Source organism: Garra rufa, chromosome 14 (genome assembly GCF_049309525.1).
Source record: "Garra rufa chromosome 14, GarRuf1.0, whole genome shotgun sequence".
In the NCBI taxonomy this organism is placed as follows: domain Eukaryota; kingdom Metazoa; phylum Chordata; class Actinopteri; order Cypriniformes; family Cyprinidae; genus Garra; species Garra rufa.
The window spans coordinates 25,892,042-25,916,044 of record NC_133374.1 but is presented as its reverse complement, the minus strand read 5'-3'; the positions used below and the strand labels follow the sequence as shown (position 1 = coordinate 25,916,044).

Here is a 24,003-nt window from a genome sequence, read left to right as displayed (position 1 = left end):
ACATGCGCAGTTGAACCAGCGTGACGCGTGTGTGACGTAGGCTGATAATTGGTCTATAAGATCTAATACCGATCAGTGGTACTTCCTCACTGACACGTCTGCTTTTACTGTGCAGCAAATGTCAGTTTTATAGAGTAATGGAAATGTGATGTCATCGTGGGAGCACTCAGTCAAAAAAAAACAAAAAAAACGAGGTCATCTTTAGCAGGGCTGGCATCAGTATGGCACTCGAGCTGACTGATAGAACGGTTTTCTAGTGACTGACGCCATATGCCAAGTGTGTGTGCCAAGGCTGTATCTAAGGTAACCATGTGTGCCTCTGGAGCCTTGTGGCAGTTTAGGGATGATAAATTATGCACCGCAGACTGGACTGGCTCACACTCACTCAGCTGAATATGCATCAAATGAAATAAAATAAAATAAAAATACTCTTTCTTAAATAAAATAATAATTTAGGCTAGCCGTTTACAGTTTGCTGAGTGGTGAGCTCATAAGTTCTAATTAAGTCATCGATTAAGAACTTTTTATAAAAAAAAAAAACTTTTTTTGTCACATCTGACTAGTGAATTAATAATAAAGTGTATGTAACAGATAAAGTTACTGTTGAAAGTTTTTATGCAACAAACTACAGTAATATAATATGTCCTTAAACACAGTGATGCATAGTCAGCACAAAAAAAAGTGGTTTCAGTCGAACCATCGACTAAAACAGTGATCCAACGCTGGGTACTAAGACTTATATGGCTTAATATAACGTAAATGATCTATCTTACTGAAATATGTAGTAGAAAACCCATGAAAGATTTACATTATTTAAATCAACATTGTTTCATGCATATTTTGGAATATGATGGGTGCCATTATTTCAATGACGTCAAATGGTTGCATTCTGTGAGCTACTGGTGCTACTTATTGCAAAAAATAAAATAAAATACTGATTTGATGACTACAGCTACTGAAAGAGTTTACAGGTGGCAATGGATATACTGTAAGCGTAGGCCTAAACCAAATGTCATGCCATTGATGTTTTCCCCACAAGGAGTCTAAACCCCCTTCGGATATTGAATGAAATCCACGCTGAGAAACTCTTTCAGTGGCTGCAGCATCACGACAAGCACCTGCTTGTTTCCATCCAGCCAGGATGGCATCTAACGTTTCTCATCTCTGCCGTTTGTAAGCTCTTTCAGTAGTTCTACTAATAGCCTCAAAGGCATCAGGGCTAAAGTGGAGAGAACAAAGACGCAGGTCTTTTGGAAGTTTTATTCGTCCATTGGCATCTTTCCATTCTTTTTCCTCTTCTTATCGTTAGATAAACAGTGAAGACTTACATTGATTCTTTTGTAGCCCGTTTCACTAAAAACTAGGGATGCACCGATACGAATCGGACGATCATGCTTGCGCGTTTTGTCAGTAAAGCCGGTTCTGTAATCAGCGGTAAATGCCATCAGGTGCGTGATTTCACGTTGAGCTGTATATACTACACACAGCCGTTGTTTACCGACGAGCTGCGCAAATCAATGTTCATTATCAGTGTGAATGTGCGCAGCTCGTCAGTGAACAACGACTGTGTGTAGTATATACGGCTCAACGTGAAATCACGCACCTGATGGCATTTACCGCTGATTACAGAACCGGCTTTACTGACAAAACGCGCAAGTGATCGGCCGATACGGATCGGTGCATCCCTACTAAAAACTGCAACCAAAAGCTGCACGATGTGGCATCGTATCAATATTTTATTTTCTGAATTGCGGTAGAAATAGCAACAGGTAGCGTCAGTAGGTGACCCAGAGCAACCATTTCACTTAATCGAAACAATGGCTCCCCCATAGTCCAAAATATGTATAAAACAAGGTTTTTTTTAAATAATGTAAATCTTTCATGGGTGTTCTACTACATATTTCAGTAAGAGACAGCATTTTCATTATACAAGTCTTAATACTTGGGGTTCCCTTTAATTAGCATTTCTCCAAAAGACTGTAAACACAACGTGGATAAGCTACAACAAGTTAATATGTGAGCAGTGTGGATGCTTTTCACTGTGACCAAAAATAATGTTAGAAGTGAAGAAAGTGAAGTGACGTATGGCCAAGTACAGTGACCCATACTCAGATTTTGTGCTCTGCATTTAACCTATCCAAGTGCACAAACACAGTAGTGAACACACACACACACACACACACACACACACACACACGCATACACACACTGTGAACACAGACCCAGAGCTGTGGGCAGCCAATGCTGTGGCACCCAGGGAGCAGTTGGGGGTTCAGAGCCTTGCTCAAGGAACTCACTTCAGTCATGGTACTCAGGGTAGAGAAAGTGCTGGTAATTTAGTCCCCCCACCTACAATCCCTGCCAGACCAAATCTCTAACCATTAGGCCAATACTGCCCCCCTAGATAAGCAATATATAAAATCTGTATGGCTAAAATATCAAGAGGCCGTTACATCACTACTGCATTGATTTCAGTGCATCACTAATAGCAAAAACCTGTACAGCCCTACTATTGAAAACTATCCATTAAAAAATGGCATTCATCTCAATGCCAGTTGCTTAGCATGGGACCCCTTATAAGTATCCAATTTGAAATCCACCACCTTTGCTTACTGTTTTTACTGGTTTAGATTTAGCCTCCAGACTGCAGTCAACCCCACTGTCTCCTTCCTGATTCCTTCAGCGGCCATGAGTTCTATGTTACGTGATGTTCTGCCCTCTCCTGTATATGACAATCAGCTGCCAGAAAAATCAAAACCTGCTGCAACACTCCCTGAAGCACATTTCTGCTTGTCATGCTAGGCAGTTTCCCGCTCCTTCTCAGCAGAAGCCAAGGGGCAGTCAAATGAGCTCAACGTGGCCGATCCGCACGTCAGATACATCAGATGTTTTTAGTGAAAGGCAGACTTGCTTGACGAATGATGTCTGGAACTGCAGAAATGAGTGAACAGATGAGTGCTGTTTGTTAATGGACCACAGAAGCCAGCAGACCATGTCAAAATACTTATGTGAAAAGCAATTCACAAGACAGACGGTTCTGATAATGAGTGATGTAATGGCTGACAGTCACATTTGCTAAAGAAAATTAAAAAGAACATCTGATGTTTCTTCACCAAGCAAACATTCTTTGCTATTTACACTTGACATTTTGCAAATATTTCAGAACAAGGTCTGGATCAAAGGTCACTTCTTGTTTGTCTAATTTTGCACTGAACCTTTTTGCGAGGATGAGGTCATTGGCATGTTAAGCTCATTCTTTTGGCATTTATTCTATCAGCAAAAAGCCAAAAAAAAAAGCATACTAGGAGCATACTAGAAGTGCACATGCTTAGCGAAAATAACATATTTCAGATCCGCTCTGTTGGGAGTATTGAAGCATAACTCTGTACGCTCAATTAGATCACCTCCTTTTCTGAGAGCAATAAACAACCACAATGGGTAATTACAAGGGAAGCAGACAAGAGCTGTTTCAGACACAAACACATATAAAACTTCACAGGGGCCTTTGTCTCAGTGGCTTCACTCTGGGCTGCAAACTGGACCAAGATGTCTACTGTTCCCTCCCACCTCTCAGTAAAAGAGACAACAAACAATGGGGTTGCCATGGTAAAATCAGAGCCCTCTGCCTCAGCACGACAGCGGATTAGTCAGTGTGTCAGTTCTGCCTGAGACGTGTAGTAGCATTTCCTCCAAATGTCCTGCATTCTCACCAAAAGCACAATTGCTAATGCTTGCGAGGTGTGTTAAGATTAGATTCAGCCATCAGTGTGCACTGAGGAGCTTCTCTGGAAAATATTAACTGTAGAAACTTGCAATTTACATATCATCGGAAGACATGCAGAGGCAGCCCTCAACATGACATGTACAAACAGAGACAGTGAGTATTTCTTAGAAGAATTCTTTACCTTATGATGTGGCTTTCAAGTGGGCATCTGCAAACAAATGCCACTATATCTTTCCTCAGAGCTAACTGCACTCTATGTTGGTCTCGAGGTTGTTTTTAACAGTGTGTTCATACTTGTTGCCATGTATTTATAAGCTCTTTGTGAGTTCGCCAGTGGTGAAAATAAAATCATATACATGCAACAATGAGCACACTTAGTCCAGCAGTCGGCAATAGGTGTATTCGACTTTCGACTGTATTCGTGAACGTATCGCTTTGCCTTTAGGTTCGGTATCTTTAGGGTCACTGTCAAAAGTGTGTGAACGCTAAGCGGACAAGGACCAAATGTATTATTTTCCTTTTTGGCCCAGACCAAATGAACCATACGAACCAAAACTACAAGTGTGAACACACCCTAAGAGACAGTTTTCTCATGAATCACATTTTGTTTGATATTTTGTTATGTAAATGCATGCAATCTACTGCATCATACTCACCAGCCTCTCCATTTCTTGCTCTCGGAGTCGTTCTTCTCTTTGGCGCCGGTGGTACTCCAGAAGGTCATCCTCGTTGTCGCTGATCTCTGTGATGCTATTTTTGCGCTCCCTCGTGCCCGGATGAGGCATCCGGAGGTCCCTGTGGCCCGCTGACATCTTTCTGTGGCTCCTGGGACTGGATCGGGGAGATGACCCAGGCAAGGAACCCAAGCTAAACGCAGAAGAAAGCGAGTTCCCGACACTGCCCTTCCGTCCACTGCCTTCCCCCATCAGTCCATAGGTAGGTGAAGGACTACGAGCACGCACCCCACGAGGGCTGAATGGCTCCTCTGTAGGAGACCCTGCTTTCCGCCTAAGTCTGGGACTCTCTGGCATCACTCTTGGGGACGGACTCTCTGGAGTCCGCAGGGTTCCTGGTAGAGCTCCGGGGAGCACAGGAACCCCCCTGCGAGCTATAGAGGGGCTAAGAGGAGGAAGCTCCCTCATGCTACTCCCTTCAAGGTTCCTGCGGGCCAGCCGCGGACTTTCTGGAGGCTGCAGTGTGCGAGGATGCGGGTGTGGTGGACCACCCTGAATGATGTGGACAATGGGGTCCAAGGGGGGCTGAAAAGATCTCGAGGGTGGGGAGAGTGGACTAGAGGTCAAGGACCGATCTGGATGAGGCTGCTCCCGGAAAGGACTTGAGGGTCGATCCTGGAGAACAATGGCAGTTTTGGTTCTAGGACTAGAGGGTGAGGATGAGGGTGCGGTGGAGAATTTGGGGGTCAGTCTGGGGCTACCTGGAACTGGAATCCGACTGACAGATGGGTGATCAGTCGGAGTGGTAGAGATGGAGACTGAGGGCAGAATGTGAGTCTGTATGGGGCTGTCTGGGGTTTTAGCCACCAAGCTGTCTTGGTTAAACCCCCTACGACTTGGCTTTGGGCTTGGCGGTGCTTCTAAAAGAGCCTTTCGCTGGAGTCTGGGACTCTCAGGCACCTTTGGCCCACTGTTGCCACCAGAATAGCTGGGCAGTGTGGTCCGTGGCTGAGGTATGGGTGGCTGGCTGGTGTAATTGTAACTAGAAGACCTAACTGGCACAGGAGGAAGCGTGTGAAGCTGGTCCTGACAACCACTCGGAGAAGGACTGGTGTAGCTGCCACTGCTGGCGGCTGACGGGGATGAGAGAGGAGAGAAAGGAGGGGAGGTATTCTCATAACTAGAGCCCACAGACATAGCACCAGGGCTCGTTGGGGGTGAGAGAAGGAAGCGCCCCCCTCCATTTAACATGGGGGACAGAGGAGACTGGGAGATGGGCTGACCAGAGGGCTTCTTTGACTCAGAGGAAGAGGGCTGTGGGTCATCCATGACTAATGAGTCCATAATGTCCTGAAGGTCCTTCTCAATGGAACTGACGATGGCACTGTGCTCAGGGCGCACTCTCTCGTTGGAGACCAAGTGAGATTTGGGGGCTCCCGATGAGTGGTTCCCATTGACCAGGTTCTCAGAATCTGAAGGAAAAGATAACAATCATAATTATTCACCATACACAAAATTCAAAATCCATATTTTTGTTTAATGAACAAATATTTCCTGTAATAAAACCAACATATGTGCTTACGTATATATCTTTACCTGACCTTCAACGCCATGTCAAGATGTTAGAGACATGTGATGACAATTACATGATGGTTACAACTGGTTGACTGAAACAATTCAAAAGAATTGATTCTCAATGACTCATAATTCCCATCACTAGCCATATGAGCTGGGCAGAGTACGTAAAACAGGAAAAGCACTCACGAGTAAGTGGATGCATTTGGCTTCTTCACCCCAGCTAACCCCAACTATTATCCTCAGTACTACACCTGAGCTTTTAATGCAAGTACCTGCAGCTCTTTTGGCACTGCAGAGATGCATTTAATCCATTAGCCCCATTCAACAGCCTCCAAGTTTAACACTGCTGCCAAGCCCACAGAAGACAAATGCTCTAGCAGAAATAGTGGTTACCAAATGGAAATTCAGAGAGAAAGTCTGCCAGGCTCCAGCATGAGAGGATAAACGTCAAATGAATATGTGCTCATATAGCTAAATCACAGAGAGCCCCGCTGGTAACTCAATCTGTCTCAGGCAACTGACCATCTCCAATGTAAATGGTTCATCTGCTGAGCCTGAGACAGGCCTACAAAGTAAAAATGGTCATTATCTAAAACAGTGGTTTTCAAACTGAAATAATGAGAAAATTGTTTTTAAAGTTGTCCAAATGAAGTTCTTAGCTATGCATATTACTAATCATTAATTAACTTTTGATATATTTACGGTAGGAAATTAATCTTTACTTAATATCCTAATGATTGTTGGCATAAAAGAAAAATAGATAATTTTGACCCACACAATGTATTGTTGGCTATTGCTACAAATGCTGCTACTTATGACTGCTTTTGTGGTCCAGGGTCACATTATGACATTTGTCTAATATTGATTAGAAAAAAAAAAAGATACTAAATACTAATACTAAAGCTAGTTTTGGTTTTCGCACAGACACACTTAATTTGTTTTATAATAATAATCATGCCAATTATATTTGATTTTATGTTTATGTTTTAGGAAAGAGATCCTAATTCAGCGGTCATCATATTTGGAGGTCCTTGGCATCATAAAAAGTAAAAACCTCTGGTTTATTCCACTATATTTAAAATAATACCAAATTTATTATTTTTCCCTCTCAGATGTAAAACAATTAAGACCTGTATCAAACTTACATACATAAGACTGATTCTAAGTCAGTCACAGAACTGATTTCACAACATCCAAAACTTGATCAATCTTGCTCTTTCCAGCTCAGTGTTTGCGTTTCTATGCCACAAATCTCTCTGTCTTGATTACAAAACTCTCTCTGTTCAAACTCACAAATAATGCATAAAACACAGCCCCCTTTCCAAGTGTTGTTATTTATTATTTTTTATAGTCGTCGTGGTTTAGAAATAAGTCAGAGCAGCTGACGATGCCTCTGGCTCAATTTTCCATTTAAATCCCATTGAAACGGTTTCAAGCAAGCACAAGCACATAGACACATTGCTTATAAAGATAGGCTAATAATTTAAATCCTCCATGTGACAAAGTGATACATATCAACTTGACAAGTCGCGACTATAAAATGATACATATGCTACATACAGTACGTCTGTATGCCTATCTGACACATACACAGCCTCTGTAACGACCAGTACTTACAGATGAGAACACGCCTGTGGAAACGCTAAGCCGCTGCGTTTGGTTTATAACCGAGCTCAGTTTTAAAAGTACGGCTCCCGCATTTCGGTTCTTGACCTAGGCCAGCTGTACCGGCCTCACAGTATCCAGGAAAGAGTATATTAACGCCGCAGACGAGATATTCCAGCCGGGCTTGGTGAGCCTGGCGCCGCTACACCATCGCTGAGTCCCCCTCCCTCCCCTGTCCACGGTGCTGATGTGACTGACTGCTGGCTGAACGAGGCGGGGCCTACATTCTTAAAGCGACAGTGCACATTTTTACAAAATATTCACATAGGCACTGTGAATATGGGTTTAAATTGAAAGAAATGTTTATTTTAATAATTTCTATATGATATGCAGTCTATACTAGCTTATAATATATTTGTTTAGTCGCAAAGTAAGGAATAATGTAGAAATACGTAACAATAAAAGCATATATTTTAATAAATTACAAGCTGCTCTCAGTAATACAAGAATATCATCAAGAACATCAAGCAGACCTGCCATGTGGGAACGAGGCAGTCGGATATTGGGAGAATATGAGGGGAACAGTGAGGAGGGGATTGAAGAGCAGGGTGGGTGGTGAGATAAATATAGATATTGTAAAAGATACCCCTCAACTTTAAATAAGCAGAGCATGGCCAACAAAGCTGTCTGGACTGGAAGAGAGATGGATGAGGAAATAGCTCTGGCACATGGGAACGTGTGAAGGGGGGGTTCTTTTCCTCTATAAATCAGTCTATAAACAAATATCAGTTGCCAAAAGCACATGGACAGCTTTATATACATGTACAAGAGCTTGAGCATGAGATTCTTTCTTCTGTTGAATGCAAAAGAAGATATTTTGAAGAATATTGATAACCAGACAGTTGCCGGTAGCCATTGACTTTTATGGGAAATAACAGTTGAGGTCAAAAGTTTACACCTTGCAGAATGTGCAAAATGTTAATCATTTTAGAAAAATAAGAGGGATCATACAAAATGCATGTTATTTTTTATTTAGTACTGACCTGAATAAGATATTTCACATAAAACATGTTTACATATAGTTTACAAGAGAAAATAATAATTGGATTTATAAAAATAATTACCCTGTTCAAAAGTTTGCATACACTTAATTCTTAATACTGTGTCCCTTGTTTGTCCTTAAAGGGATAGTTCACCAAAAAATGAAAATTTGATGTTTATCTGCTTACCCCCAGGACATCCAAGATGTAGGTGACTTTCAGAAAAACACAAACTAAGATTTTTAACGAAAACCGCTGCAGTCTGCCAGCCATATAATGGATATGGATGGGCACCAAACCTTTAAAAGTAAACAAAAACATGCACAGACAAATCCAAATTACACCCTTTTTACTTTTAAAGGTTTGGTGCCCATCCACTCGTATTCTGTGGCTGGCAGGCTGCACCGGTTTTCGTTAAAAATCTCCGTTTGTGTTCTGATGAGGAAACAAAGTCACCTACATCTTGGATGCTCTGGGGGTAAGCGGATAAACATCAAATTTTCATTTTTGGGTGAACTACCCCTTTAACAGTTAAATTGCCTCTTTTTCTTCAGAAAAGTCCTTCAAGTCCCACAAATTATTTGGTTTCCAACAAAGACTATTTTGAGATCCATGTTTTCACACTGACTCATATGCAACTATTACAGAAGGTTCAAACACTTGCAAATGCTTCAGAAGGAAACATGAAGCATTTTGAAGATCAGGGTCGATTGAACTTATTTAGTCTTCTGGGAAACTTGCAAGTGTGTTCTGTAGCTTCTGAAGGGCAGTACTAAATGGAAAGAAAAGATATTTAGGCAAAATAAGAAAAAATGTACACATCTTCATACTGTTCAAAAGTTTTCACCGCCCGGCTCTTAATGCATCGTTTTCCCTTCTGAAGCATCAGAGAGCGTTTGAACCTTCTGTAATACTTGCAAATGAGTCTCTCAGTTGTCCTCAGTGTGAAAAGATGGATCTCAAAACCATACGGTCATTGTTGGAAAGGTTTAAAATACACACACAAAAAAAAAAAAAAGAATTTGTGGGACCTGAAGGATAAGAACAGCAGCTAGTTTGACTGTTCAGGACAAACAAGGGACTCATGAACAACTATCACTAAATTTATAAAAAAAAAAAAAAAAAAAAAAAAAAAAAAATACAGCTGTGGATCATTCAGGTAACGACAGAGTATTAAGAATCAAGTGTATGTAAACTTTTGAACAGGGTCATTTTTTATAAATTTAACTATTATTTTCTCTTGTGGACTATATGTAAACGTCTTTTTAATGTGAAACATCTTATTCAGGCCAGTTCTAAATAAAACATGCATTTTGCTCTTAACATGCTCTTATTTATAGTAAAATAAATAACATTTTGCAGATTCTGTAAACTTTTGACATCAACTGTATTTTTTCTCTATACTATAAATGCCAGTGGCTACCGGTAACAGTTTGGTTTGGAACAACTTGAGGGTGAGTAATTTGTTATTATCTGATGTTTGATTATAGACTGATTTAGAGTCTGCAAAATCTGAATTCTTTTAGCTATAGATATAATATAGGCACTGGGAAAATAAGGAAATATACAGTGAACAAGAATGCAGCGGGTTTGTTGTTTGCAGAAAGTATGTCTCATGGTAGAGAGAATTTATTACCATCTCAGGAAATGCACTGCACCAGCTGTGTTTATATGCTATACTTGTCCTTTTCTACCACACAACAGGAAAAGTCGGGAAAACAACTCAATACATATTGTAAATGCTCTGTTTAAATATTGGCTGCTGTGTAGCACTGTGAGTGGGAGTGGAAGATGTAGAACGCTCTGTCAGGAGACCCACAGGAATGAGCTCCTCATAAAAGTTGCATGGTGCAACTCAGGATCCAGGCAGGCTTGCGTTGCTAACAGTTAAAAACGGAAATGCAGTAAGGTCCAGCTAAAAGCCACTACCTGTGCTACTAAAACAAACCTTGCCATTCAGGCATGTGGCAACACCCTATAAGACCAAATCTGCATAAATGGGCCATTTGTTAGTCTGAATCTGTTTATTATAAGTTTTTTTAAACATGACATGTATAAAAAAAAACATCTATTTGCATCAGAGTGAGTAATATGTCAGAGACATGACATACTGTTCTGTATTGTGATTTCAGACAGTACACAAATAAGGTTTTGAGGTTCTACAGGAATGTATTTTTCACAGTAATGGCTTTGAGTGCGTTGTGGTAAGCGTTAGATAATTCATGCCACAGTCGAGGTGTGTTCTCCTGTGGGATATTGCATTACCTGTGCGGGCCCAGTTTTTCACACTGGCTGTCTGTCCTCCCTCAGGCATCATGCTTTTCATTCGGAACGCCTCCTCGGGGTGGTTGAAACGGAAGAGGGCGGATTGGCCGAAACACAGCATACAGCCTGCACACAAACCAAAATGACTTTTAATGAAGCTAAGGATGAAAATGCATAGTGCTTTATATCAAACATATGCCTGAAGAAGTATGTCAAATGATTTTGAGGAGGATCCTGGCAGTTTTGTATCACAGTGTGAGAGGTACGGAGGTGGGGGAAGGAATGTTTGCCCCCGTTTTACATGAACAAGCAGGAACATCTCACACTGTGGTGTCGGATCAGACTCCTGGTTTGCTGAGTGAGGGGAAAAACAGACAAGCCAAACCCTGGTAGTGAAGCCTGTTAAAGTCAACATGAGATCTGAATTAACTCGATTTACTTTCCTAATACACATCCCTGGTTTTATAGTGAATGATATTTTTATTATCATGCAACCATGTATCATATTTAAATAAATAAATCCATTTTCAATGGATCAAATCCAGCCTTGGCTAATATATTGGCTTTTATGTATTTATATGGCACACATATTGGTATTCTTATTTGGCATTTATCACTTGTTTCATGTTAGCTTTAATTATGAGGCTTATACATATTCATTGTGAGCTATAGTCAGAAATGTAAGATATAAACTTTATTTCAGAATTTTGAAATATAAACTTGCAATTGTAAGTTATAAAGTCAGAATTGCCTGATATAAACTTGCAATTTTGAGTTATTAAGACAGAATTGCATGATATAAATTTACAATTGACTTTTTTCTCAGAATTGTAAGTTTATATAACAATTGACTTTTTTCTCAGAATTGTAAGTTTATATCACTATTGACTTTTTCAGAGTTTATATCTCGCAATTCTGACTTTATAACACGCAATTGTGAGTTAAGTCGGAATTGTGAGCTATAAAGAGATATAAACTTGCAATTCTTACTTTTTTCTCAGTATATTGAAATATAAACTTTAAACTTTAAATTGCAAGTGTAAAGTCAGAATTGCGAGACATAAATTCATAATTTACTTTTATTTCTCAGAATTGTGAGTTTATATCTTGCAGTTCTGACTTTATAAATGCAATTGTGAGTTAAGTCAGGATTGTAAGCTATGAAGTCAAGATTGTGAGACATAAACGTGGAATTCTGACTTTCATAAATTTGAAATATAAACTTGCAATTGCAAGTTATAAAGTCAGAATTGCTAGATATAAATCACAATTTACCTTTTTTCTCAGAATTGTGAGTTTACATCTCACAATTCTGATTTTATAACATGCAATTGTGAGTTATTAAATCAGAATTGTGTGATATAAACTTGCAATTCTGACTTTTTTCTCAGAATTTTGAAATATAAACTTTGAAACTGTGAGTTATAAAGTCAAAATTACAAGATATAAACTTGCTATTTTAAATTGTTTTCAGAATTACGTGATATAAAATTGCAAATGTGAGTTATAAAGTTAGAATTGCGAGATATAACTTCACAATTGACTTTTATTTCTCAGAATTGTGAATTTACATCATAATTGACTTTTTTTCTTAAAATTGTGATTTATATCTTGTAATTCTGACTTTACAACATGCAATTGTGAGTTAAGTCAGAATTGTGAGATATAAAGTCAGAATTGTGAGATATAAATAAACTTTTTTCTTAGAACTGCATGATATAAACTTGGAATTGCGAGTTATAAAGACAGAATTGTGAGATATAAATTCAAAATTTATATTTTTTCTCAGAATTGTAAGTTCTTTTTCACAATTCTGACTTTATAACATGCAATTGTGATTATTATGTCAGAATTGTGAGCTATAAAGTTGGAATTATGAGATATAAACTTAATAAACTTAATATCTTGTCTTAATAACTCGCAATTGCAAGTTTATATGACGCAATTCTGACTTTATAACTCATAACTGCATGTTATAAAGTCAGAATTGTGAGATATAAACTCACAATTCTGAGAAAAAGGTCAATTGTGAATTTATAACTCGCAATTTCAACTTTATATTTCATAATTATGAAAAAAGTCCAAATTGCACGTTTATATCTCACTATCTTGACTTTATAGCTTACAAATCAGACTTAACTCACAATTGCATGTTATAAAGTCAGAATTGCGAGATATAAACTCACAGTTCTGAGAAAAAAAGGTCAATTGTAAATTGATATTGCGAGTTATACAGTCAGAACAGTCATAAACTTGCAATTCAAAACTTTGTTCCCATAATTTTGAAATATAAACTTGCAATTGTGAGTTATGAAGTCAGAGTATAAACTCACAATTTACTTTTTTTTTCTCAGAATTGTGAGTTTATCAAAATTTTCTTTTTTTTCTCCTAAAAATCGTGAGTTTATATCTTGCAATTCTGACTTATATAGTATATAACATGCAGTTGTGAGTTATTAAGTCAGAAATGTGAGATATAAACGTTCAATTTCCCCTCTCAGAATTAAACTTCATAACTCGCAACTGCAAGTTTATATCTCACAATTCTGAGAAAAAAAGTCTGAATTATGAAATACAAATGTGCAATTCTGAGAAAAAAGTCAGTGGCAGAAATGAGCTTCCATACATACTGGCCAATATTAGTGGTTAAAAAAAAATCTACTACATTCTAATCTTAATCCATATTACACAAAACAAAACAGCTCTTTTGCTATATTAAACTGCCAGAGCTAATCTGGCCAATCACAGTATTTATTCAAGGTAGGTAAAGGTCTCATGGAAATCTTTCCAGCCGGAGCAGATGTGTGATGAATGCGGAGAGCCAGATGCCCTTTTGTTCCAGGCAGAACATTTGATTACCCCTCAGGTTCTAACAGGATAAGGTACGATTAGAGCACACAAAGAAAACTAAGAACGATTGTAGTAAACTAAATCATGTGCTTAAGTGGTATTCTCACATGGACGTGTTTTCTTTCATGTAGTTACTGAAAAGAAGAATAAGGATTGTTAACTGATGGTGGTTGTTATCAAAAAAAAAAGACTCAACTCGGATTGCTCAAGTCTTGACATGCTCTGCTTGCACATTCAAAGACAAGAATACACAAAGCACATGTGTTGAACAGAAAGTTATATTACTGTTTAATTAACAGACTTGTTTGTATGCTTGCTCATAAACTGTTTTATTTGAAATAACAGCATATTGAGGTCTGTGGCGTAAACCACATCAACTAGACATTGTTTCCTGCATGTCCTGTTTTTGCCTTGTCGAAATCATATTTGAGTGTTTTTACAGACAATAACTGTGGCATTCGCTGCATCAGCACGAACTGCCGACAAGCTCAATCATTATTGACAAGCAGCAGCACCAAATAACAAACCTACATGCGACAGCAGCTTCACTGCCTTCCTATTTTGCTCAACAAGCATTGTGCTCAAATTAGTCATTGTACAAATGTGCCGTTAAAAATGACGCACGCAGCTAATTCAGTAATGTGGTGAATACGTGTTTGAGATGGCAAGCAAGCTTGTGCAATTCATCCGCACAGCTGTATGAGAAAAGGTTGCAAAACTCTAAAATTACTTGTTTGCAAGATGTTATCCTCAAATCTCATTATTTGTTCCATCAGAGCAGAGCCTATAATGCTTGTTTGTTTAACAACGGGAACATACTGTTATTGGACACATTTAGTTTAAAGGGTTTTTTTCCTCAAAACAACTTCTATCTAATTTCAATCTATCTATCTATAGTAGCTATATGTTTGTTTAGTGATAGTTGTTCATGTTCATTCCTTTGTTTGTCCTGAACAGTTAAACTGGCTGCTGTTCTTTAGAAAAAAACTTACAGGTCCCACAAATGATTTGGTTTTCCAGCATGTGTATTTGAACCCTTTCCAACGATGACTGTATGATTTTGAGATCCATCTTTTCACACTGAGGACAACTGAGGGACTCATATGCAACTATTACAGAAGGTTCAAACACTCACTGATGCTTCAGAAGGAAAACCCATGCATTAAGAGTCGGGGGTGAAAACTTTTGAACAGAATGGAGATCCCTGCTGAAAAAAACAACAACAACTAAAACCAGCCTAGGCTGGTTGGCTAGTCTTAGCTGGTTTAAGCTGGAAGTAGCTGGTTTTAGCTGGTCTTCCAGCCTGGCCAGGCTGGTTTTAGCTGGTGGTTTCTCAGCCTGATCAGCTAAGATCAGCCTGGCCAGGCTGGAAAAGCGGCCAAAGCCCCTCTAAAACCAGCCTGCTGACCAGCTATGACCAGCTAAAACCAGGCTGGTTGACCAGCTAAAACCAGCCAAACAGCCTAGGCTGGTTTTAGCTGTTTTTTACACCACGGATGTGTACATTTTTCTTATTTTGCCTAAATATCATATTTTTTTCATTTAGTACTTCCCTTCAGAAGCTACAGAAGATACTTGATACATGTTTCCCAAAAGACAAAATAAGTCAAATTTACCCTGATCTTCAAATCTTTAGCTCTTAATGCATTGCATTTCCTTCTGGAGCATCAGTAAGCATTCTGTAAGCGAACCTTCTGTATTAGTTGCATATGAGTCCCTCAGTTGACCTCACACTCTTAAAAATAAAGGTTCCAAAAGAGTGTTTTTGCAGTGATGCCATAGAAGAATCATTTTTGGTTCCCCAAAGAACCTTTTAGTGAATGGTTCTTAAAAGAACCAATTTGAAGAACATTTTAAAAAAAATTAAGAAACTTTTTCAACTTTTTCAACTAAGAATCTTTTTCTGCATTTGAAAGATTCCATTGAGGTTCAAGGTTCTTTAGGAAACCATCGATGCCAATAAAGAACCTTTATATTTAAGAGTGCAGTGTAAAAAGATGGATCTCAAAATCATACAGTCATTGTTGGAAAGGGCTCAATTGCACAAAAATGATGAAAAAACAGAATTTGTGGGACCTAAAGAATTTTTCTGGAGAACAGCAGGCAGTTTAACTGTTCAGGACAAACAAGGGACTCATGAACAACTATCACTAAACAAACAAACAAACAAACAAAAAAAATATTAAGAATCAAGTGTATGTAAACTTTTGAACAGGGTCATTTTTATAAATTCAACTAATATTTTCTCTTATGGACTATATGTAAATGTATTTCATGTGGAATATCTTATTCAGGTCAGTACAAAATAAAAAAATAATATGATCACTTTTATTTTAGTAAAAATAATTAACATTTTGCAGATTCTGCAAGGTGTATGTAAACTTTTGACTTCTATCTATCTATACTCTGTCAGTCTCTCTGTCTGTCTATTCATAAACATATCATTATAGCACAGGACATGAGAGCCCTGCATTGCATAGCTGAGATTCACCGATCCACCATGAGGGAAACCAGCAGAAACACACAGCATGCAGTTCTCAAATGAGCTGCAGACCACAACTCAGACTGCAATTCGATCAATACACAGCAGGAAAAGACCTTAGCATCTTTACCTTTAAGACCTAACAGTCAGGCATATTTCAGCTGATTTTATGCATATATCAGCTGAATTTTATCATTATGAAGAGTAAGGTTCAACCCAGAAGTGGTTGAGCATTAGCTTTTTCATAGCATCATTTCACAGAAACAAATAGTTTTTATTATACAGAGAACAGTGGGATATCAAATGTAATGTCTTTGTTTATGTGTAGCAGAAAGTGAAAAGCTCTGTGTTGTATGCAGGAAATGATTGATAGACTAATACCAACAGTAAAACAAGAGGTCATAATTTCCCATGGTGTCAAACAGTACAGTAATATTACACAAGTTAATATAATACACAATAAATGTCTCATGAAGAAGACATACATCTGGCAGTAAACGACCAACCTGCATTTCAGTACTTTAGGTGTCAGTAAAAATCCATTCGATTTCCTCAGATTGGCCACTACAGCGCCACAAAGGTTGATGGATTTACCCACAATGCTAAGTGAAGAGCCTGGAAGTAGATTTATGAGGTGCAGCGATGGAGGGTAATCTAGCACATCAGACAACACTAAAGCACACAAGGGAAAATACATGAGCCAAGTATCACACCTGCTGAGGAGGGGATCTATCTATCGATCTACGCTCCTGCCACCATGCATGGATTTCAGACCTGCTGTCAGCGTCTACAATATATTCAAAGAAACCTATATTTTACTTGAAAGGAGTGTTCAAGCCCCTGACGCCCACAGTCTCAGATGATTCTGTCAAGAGGGGGGCGCTGAGTTTAAAAACATGGACGGTGTTTCCCCTGCTATCTGTTTATAGACCGGCCAGTCATTATGGATACTTTTAATGGAAGTCAAGGAGATGTTATAAGTTACTATATATGACTTCAGCCTCTTGAGGCCTATCGCCACAGGTATACAGTGCCTTACAAAAGTATTCATACCCCATCATTTTTTCACATTTTGTTTTGTTGCAACATTATGTTAAACTGCTTTAAGTTAGTTTTTTCCCCACATCAATTTACACTCCATGCACCATAATAATGACAAAGCAAAAACCAGATTTGCAAATTTTACAAATTTATTAAAAACTAGATAAAAAAGTTAGTCGAGACAAACTTTAAGTTGGCTTGAGAAAGCCGGATCAGAAAGTTTAAAGAAGTTTAACGTTTTAAGAGGTTTAAAAAGTTTAAGAAATTAAAGTATAAAAAGTTTTACAAGTTTAAAAGCAAGTTGCTAGTATGTTTTTAGTTGTTTAAGCATGATTAGCAAGTTACAAGCATGATTAGCAAGTCACTAGCATGATTTTAGCATTATTAGCAAGTCCCTAGCATGATTTTAGCATGATTAGCAAGTCGCCAACATGATTTTAGCATGACTAGCAAGTCACTAGCATGATTTTAGCATGATTAGCATATTGTTAGCATGATTTAGATAGATAGATAGATAGATAGATAGATAGATAGATAGATAGATAGATAGATAGATAGATAGATAGATAGATAGATAGATAGATAGATAGATAGATAGATAGATAGATAAAGGTTTGAAGATAGATAGATAGATAGATAGATAGATAGATAGATAGATAGATAGATAGATAGATAGATAGATAGATAGATAGATAGATAGATAGATAGATAGATAGATAGATAGATAGATAGATAAAGGTTTGAAGATAGATAGATAGATAGATAGATAGATAGATAGATAGATAGATAGATAGATAGATAGATAGATAGATAGATAGATAGATAGATAGATAGATAGATAGATAGATAGATAGATAGATAAAGGTTTGAAGATAGATAGATAGATAGATAGATAGATAGATAGATAGATAGATAGATAGATAGATAGATAGATAGATAGATAGATAGATAGATAAAGGTTTGAAGATAGATAGATAGATAGATAGATAGATAGATAGATAGATAGATAGATAGATAGATAGATAGATAGATAGATAGACAGACAGACAGACAGACAGACAGACAGACAGACAGACAGACAGACAGACAGACAGACAGACAGACAGACAGACAGACAGACAGACAGACAGACAGACAGACAGACAGACAGACAGATAGATAGATAGATAGATAGATAGATAGATAGATAGATAGATAGATAGATAGATAGAAAGAACATAGATAGCTTAAAGCTTAATTGAGTATCAATGGCTTCTAGCAGTTTACATTAAACATAGTTCAAACAGACATGGACTTTTGGTCAATGAAAGTCTATGGGACTTTTTATGATTTTTAATATTAATTTTTAAGAAAACCGTAACTCAAACCAGTCTGAAAAGATATAGCACACTAAGTCAGAACAGTATGAAGATCTGACCCGAGTTTGGAGTATGTAGCTTGAACGGTCTAGGAGGAGTTAGTGTCCAAAAAAATTGCGGCCAGAAAAATAAGAAGAAGAAGAAGAAGAAGAAGAAGAAGAAGAAGAAGAAGAAGAAGAAGAAGAAGAAGAAGAAGTTTAAATAGGATTTCAGTAAGTTGGCTTTCCCAAGCCAACTTAATAAAACACTGAAATAAGTACATTGCATAAGTACTCATACCCTTAACTCAGTACATAGTTTAAAAAGTTTAAGAAATTAAAGTATAAAAAGTTTTACACGTTTAAAAGCAAGTTGCTAGTATGTTTTTAGTTGTTTAAGCATGATTAGCAAGTTACAAGCATGATTAGCAAGTCACTAGCATGATTTTAGCATTATTAGCAAGTCCCTAGCATGATTTTAGCATGATTTTAGCATGATTAGCAAGTCGCCAACATGATTTTAGCATGACTAGCAAGTCGCTAGCATGATTTTAGCATGAATAGCAAGTCGCTAGCATGATTTTAGCATGATTAGCATATTGTTAGCATGATTTAGATAGATAGATAGATAGATAGATAGATAGATAGATAGATAGATAGACAGACAGACAGACAGACAGACAGACAGACAGACAGACAGACAGACAGACAGACAGACAGACAGACAGACAGACAGACAGACAGATAAGGTTTGAAGATAGATAGATAGATAGATAGATAGATAGACAGACAGACAGACAGACAGACAGACAGACAGACAGACAGACAGACAGACAGACAGACAGACAGATAAGGTTTGAAGATAGATAGATAGATAGATAGATAGATAGATAGATAGATAGATAGATAGATAGATAGATAGATAGATAGATAGATAGATAGATAGATAGATAGATAGATAGATAGATAGATAGATAGATAGATAGATAGATAGAAAGAACATAGATAGCTTAAAGCTTAATTGAGTATCAATGGCTTCTAGCAGTTTACATTAAACATAGTTCAAACAGACATGGACTTTTGGTCAATGAAAGTCTATGGGACTTTTTATGATTTTTAATATTAATTTTTAAGAAAACCGTAACTCAAACCAGTCTGAAAAGATATAGCACACTAAGTCAGAACAGTATGAAGATCTGACCCGAGTTTGGAGTATGTAGCTTGAACGGTCTAGGAGGAGTTAGTGTCCAAAAAAATTGCGGCCAGAAAAATAAGAAGAAGAAGAAGAAGAAGAAGAAGAAGAAGAAGAAGAAGAAGAAGAAGAAGAAGAAGAAGTTTAAATAGGATTTCAGTAAGTTGGCTTTCCCAAGCCAACTTAATAAAACACTGAAATAAGTACATTGCATAAGTACTCATACCCTTAACTCAGTACATAGTTTAAAAAGTTTAAGAAATTAAAGTATAAAAAGTTTTACACGTTTAAAAGCAAGTTGCTAGTATGTTTTTAGTTGTTTAAGCATGATTAGCAAGTTACAAGCATGATTAGCAAGTCACTAGCATGATTTTAGCATTATTAGCAAGTCCCTAGCATGATTTTAGCATGATTTTAGCATGATTAGCAAGTCGCCAACATGATTTTAGCATGACTAGCAAGTCACTAGCATGATTTTAGCATGAATAGCAAGTCGCTAGCATGATTTTAGCATGATTAGCATATTGTTAGCATGATTTAGATAGATAGATAGATAGATAGATAGATAGATAGATAGATAGATAGATAGATAGATAGATAGATAGATAGATAGATAGATAGATAGATAGATAGATAGATAGATAGATAGATAAAGGTTTGAAGATAGATAGATAGATAGATAGATAGACAGACAGACAGACAGACAGACAGACAGACAGATAAGGTTTGAAGATAGATAGATAGATAGATAGATAGATAGATAGATAGATAGATAGATAGATAGATAGATAGATAGATAGATAGATAGATAGATAGATAGATAGATAGATAGATAGATAGATAGATAGATAGATAGATAAAGGTTTGAAGATAGATAGATAGATAGATAGATAGATAGATAGATAGATAGATAGATAGATAGATAGATAGATAGATAGATAGATAGATAGATAGATAGATAGATAGATAAGGTTTGAAGATAGATAGATAGATAGATAGATAGATAGATAGATAGATAGATAGATAGATAGATAGATAGATAGATAGATAGATAGATAGATAGATAGATAGATAGATAGATAGATAGATAAGGTTTGAAGATAGATAGATAGATAGATAGATAGATAGATAGATAGATAGATAGATAGATAGATAGATAGATAAGGTTTGAAGATAGATAGATAGATAGATAGATAGATAGATAGATAGATAGATAGATAGATAGATAGATAGATAGATAGATAGATAGATAGATAGATAGATAGATAGATAGATAGATAGATAGATAGAACATAGATAGCTTAAAGCTTAATTGAGTATCAATGGCTTCTAGCAGTTTACATTAAACATAGTTCAAACAGACATGGACTTTTGGTCAATGAAAGTCTATGGGACTTTTTATGATTTTTAATATTAATTTTTAAGAAAACCATAACTCAAACCAGTCTGAAAAGATATAGCACACTAAGTCAGAACAGTATGAAGATCTGACCCGAGTCTGGAGTATGTAGCTTGAACGGTCTAGGAGGAGTTAGTGTCCAAAAAATTTGCGGCCAGAAAAATAAGAAGAAGAAGAAGAAGAAGAAGAAGAAGAAGAAGAAGAAGAAGAAGAAGAAGAAGAAGAAGAAGTTTAAATAGGATTTCAGTAAGTTGGCTTTCCCAAGCCAACTTAATAAAACACTGAAATAAGTACATTGCATAAGTACTCATACCCTTAACTCAGTACATAGAAGCACCTTTACAGCCTCAAGTCTTTTTGGGTATGATGTGACAAGCTTTGCACATCTGCATTTGGCAATTATCTGCCATTCTTTGTCTCACCTTTTCACCTCTCAAGCTCTGTCAGCTTGGATGGGGGCTGGCAAACATTTTCTAGAGTCCTAGTTGTTCCAATCGTCTTCCATTATGGATAATGCTTCTGTGAACCTTCAATGCAGCAGATTTTTTTCTGAACTCTTCCCTAGATCATTGCCTCAACGCAAGTCTGTCACTGAGCTCTACAAGCAGTTATCTTAACCTCAGGACTTGGTTTTTGCTCTGATATGCATTTTCAGCTGTTAGACCTTTTCTGAGAGGTGTGTGCCTTTCTGAATCATACTCATTCAAATGAATTTGCCACAGTTTAACTCCACTCGAAGTGTAGTAACATACAGAAGCAATATGAATGCTCCTGAGCTAAATTTCGAGTGTCCCAGAAAAGGGTATGAATACTTATGCAACGGGATCTTTTCAGTTTTTTTTATTTTTAATAAATTTGCACAAATGTTAAAAACCTATTTTTTACTTTGCCATTATGGAGTAGGGAGTGTAGATTCATGTGGGAAAAAAGTAATTTAAAGTAGTTTAACAAGGCACTGTACACTCGTGGCCAAAAGTTGAGAATGACACAAATATTAGTTTTCACAAAGTTTGCTGCTAAACTGCTTTTAGATCTTTGTTTCAGTTGTTTCTGTGATGTACTGAAATATAATTACAAGCACTTCATACGTTTCAAAGGCTTTTATCGACAATTACATGACATTTATGCAAAGAGTCAGTATTTGCAGTGTTGGCCCTTCTTTTTCAGGACCTCTGCAATTCGACTGGGCATGCTCTCAATCAACTTCTGGGCCAAATCCTGACTGATAGCAACCCATTGTTTCATAATCACTTCTTGGAGTTTGTCAGAATTAGTGGGTTTTTGTTTGTCCACCCGCCTCTTGAGGATTGACCACAAGTTCTAAATGGGATTAAGATCTGGGGAGTTTCCAGGCCATGGACCCAAAATTTCAACGTTTTGGTCCCCGAGCCACATAGTTATCACTTTTGCCTTATGGCACGGTGCTCCATTGTGCTGGAAAATGCATTGTTCTTCAACAAACTGTTGTTGGATTGCTGGAAGAAGTTGCTATTGGAGGGAGTTTTGGTACCATTCTTTATTCATGGCTGTGTTTTTGGGCAAAATTGTGAGTGAGCCCACTCCCTTGGATGAGAAGCAACCCCACACATGAATGGTCTCAGGATGCTTTACTGTTGGCATGACACAGGACTGATGGTAGCGCTCACCTTTTCTTCTCCGGACAAGCCTTTTTCCAGATGCCCCAAACAATCGGAAAGAGGCTTCATCGGAGAATATGACTTTGTCCCAGTCCTCAGCAGTCCATTCGCCATACATTTTGCAGAAGATCAATCTGTCCCTGATGTGTAAATCCAGAGAAGTGGCTTCTTTGCTGCCCTTCTTGACACCAGACCATCTTCCAAAAGTCTTCGCCTCACTGTGTGTGCAGATGCGCCCACACCTGCCTGCTGCCATTCCTGAGCAAGCTCTGCACTGGAGGCACTCCGATCCCGGAGCTGAATCCTCTTTAGGAGACAATCACTTGCTGGACTTTCTTGGACGCCCTGAAGCCTTCTTAACAAGAATTGAACCTCTTTCCTTGAAGTTCTTGATGATCCTATAAACTGTGGATTTAGGTGTAATCTTAGTAGCCACAATATCCTTGCCTGTGAAGCCATTTTTATGCAACGCAATGATGGCTGCACGCGTTTCTTTGCAGGTCACCATGGTTAACAATGGAAGAACAATGACTTCAAGCATCACCCTCCTTTTAACATGTCAAGTCTGCCATTCCAAACCCAATCAGCCTGACATAATGATCTCCAGCCTTGTGTTCGTCAACATTCTCACCTGAGTTAACAAGACGATTACTGAAATGATCTCAGCAGGTCCTTTGATGACAGCAATGAAATGCAGTGGAAAGTTTTTTTCGGGATTAAGTTAATTTTCATGGCAAAGAAGGACTATGCAATTCATCTGATCACTCTTCATAACATTCTGGAGTATATGCAAATCACTATTATAAAAACTTAAGCAGCAACTTTTCCAATTTCCAATATTTATGTAATTCTCAAAACTTTTGGCCACGACTGTATATGTGCAATCATGGTGCTTTCGATATGGTCCTTATACTCCATTTATAAACAGAGGTGACAAAACGTACTAAACATTAATTTAATATAGTAAATATCTGTATTTCAACACCACTGCTGTGCATCTGCAGCCACTTTGTATTACCACAGAAAAAGTACTAATTTTTTTTTCATTTCTGTTGAAATAAGACACATTTTCCAGAATGGTGCGGCCTGTTCTGAAGAGCAGAACCACTAAATAACCTCTCCTTGTCATAGATGTCATCCTCAGCAAAGCATGACTAAGAGCCATTTTGTAATCAAATTC

At 37.7% G+C, this 24,003-nt stretch overlaps 1 protein-coding gene across 1 annotated transcript in view; it reads right to left on the bottom strand.

The window, feature by feature from the left end:
- Nucleotides 1-24,003, bottom strand: part of phldb1b (pleckstrin homology-like domain, family B, member 1b) — a 104,962-nt gene that overhangs the window by 67,274 nt on the left and 13,685 nt on the right. The window contains exons 6-8 of the mRNA XM_073817350.1: nucleotides 11,139-11,240; nucleotides 10,887-11,012; nucleotides 4,381-5,870 (exon numbers count right to left, since the gene is read on the bottom strand). Coding sequence (XP_073673451.1) covers nucleotides 4,381-5,870; nucleotides 10,887-11,012; nucleotides 11,139-11,240 — 1,718 coding nt within the window. The remainder of the gene's footprint in view (nucleotides 1-4,380; nucleotides 5,871-10,886; nucleotides 11,013-11,138; nucleotides 11,241-24,003) is intronic.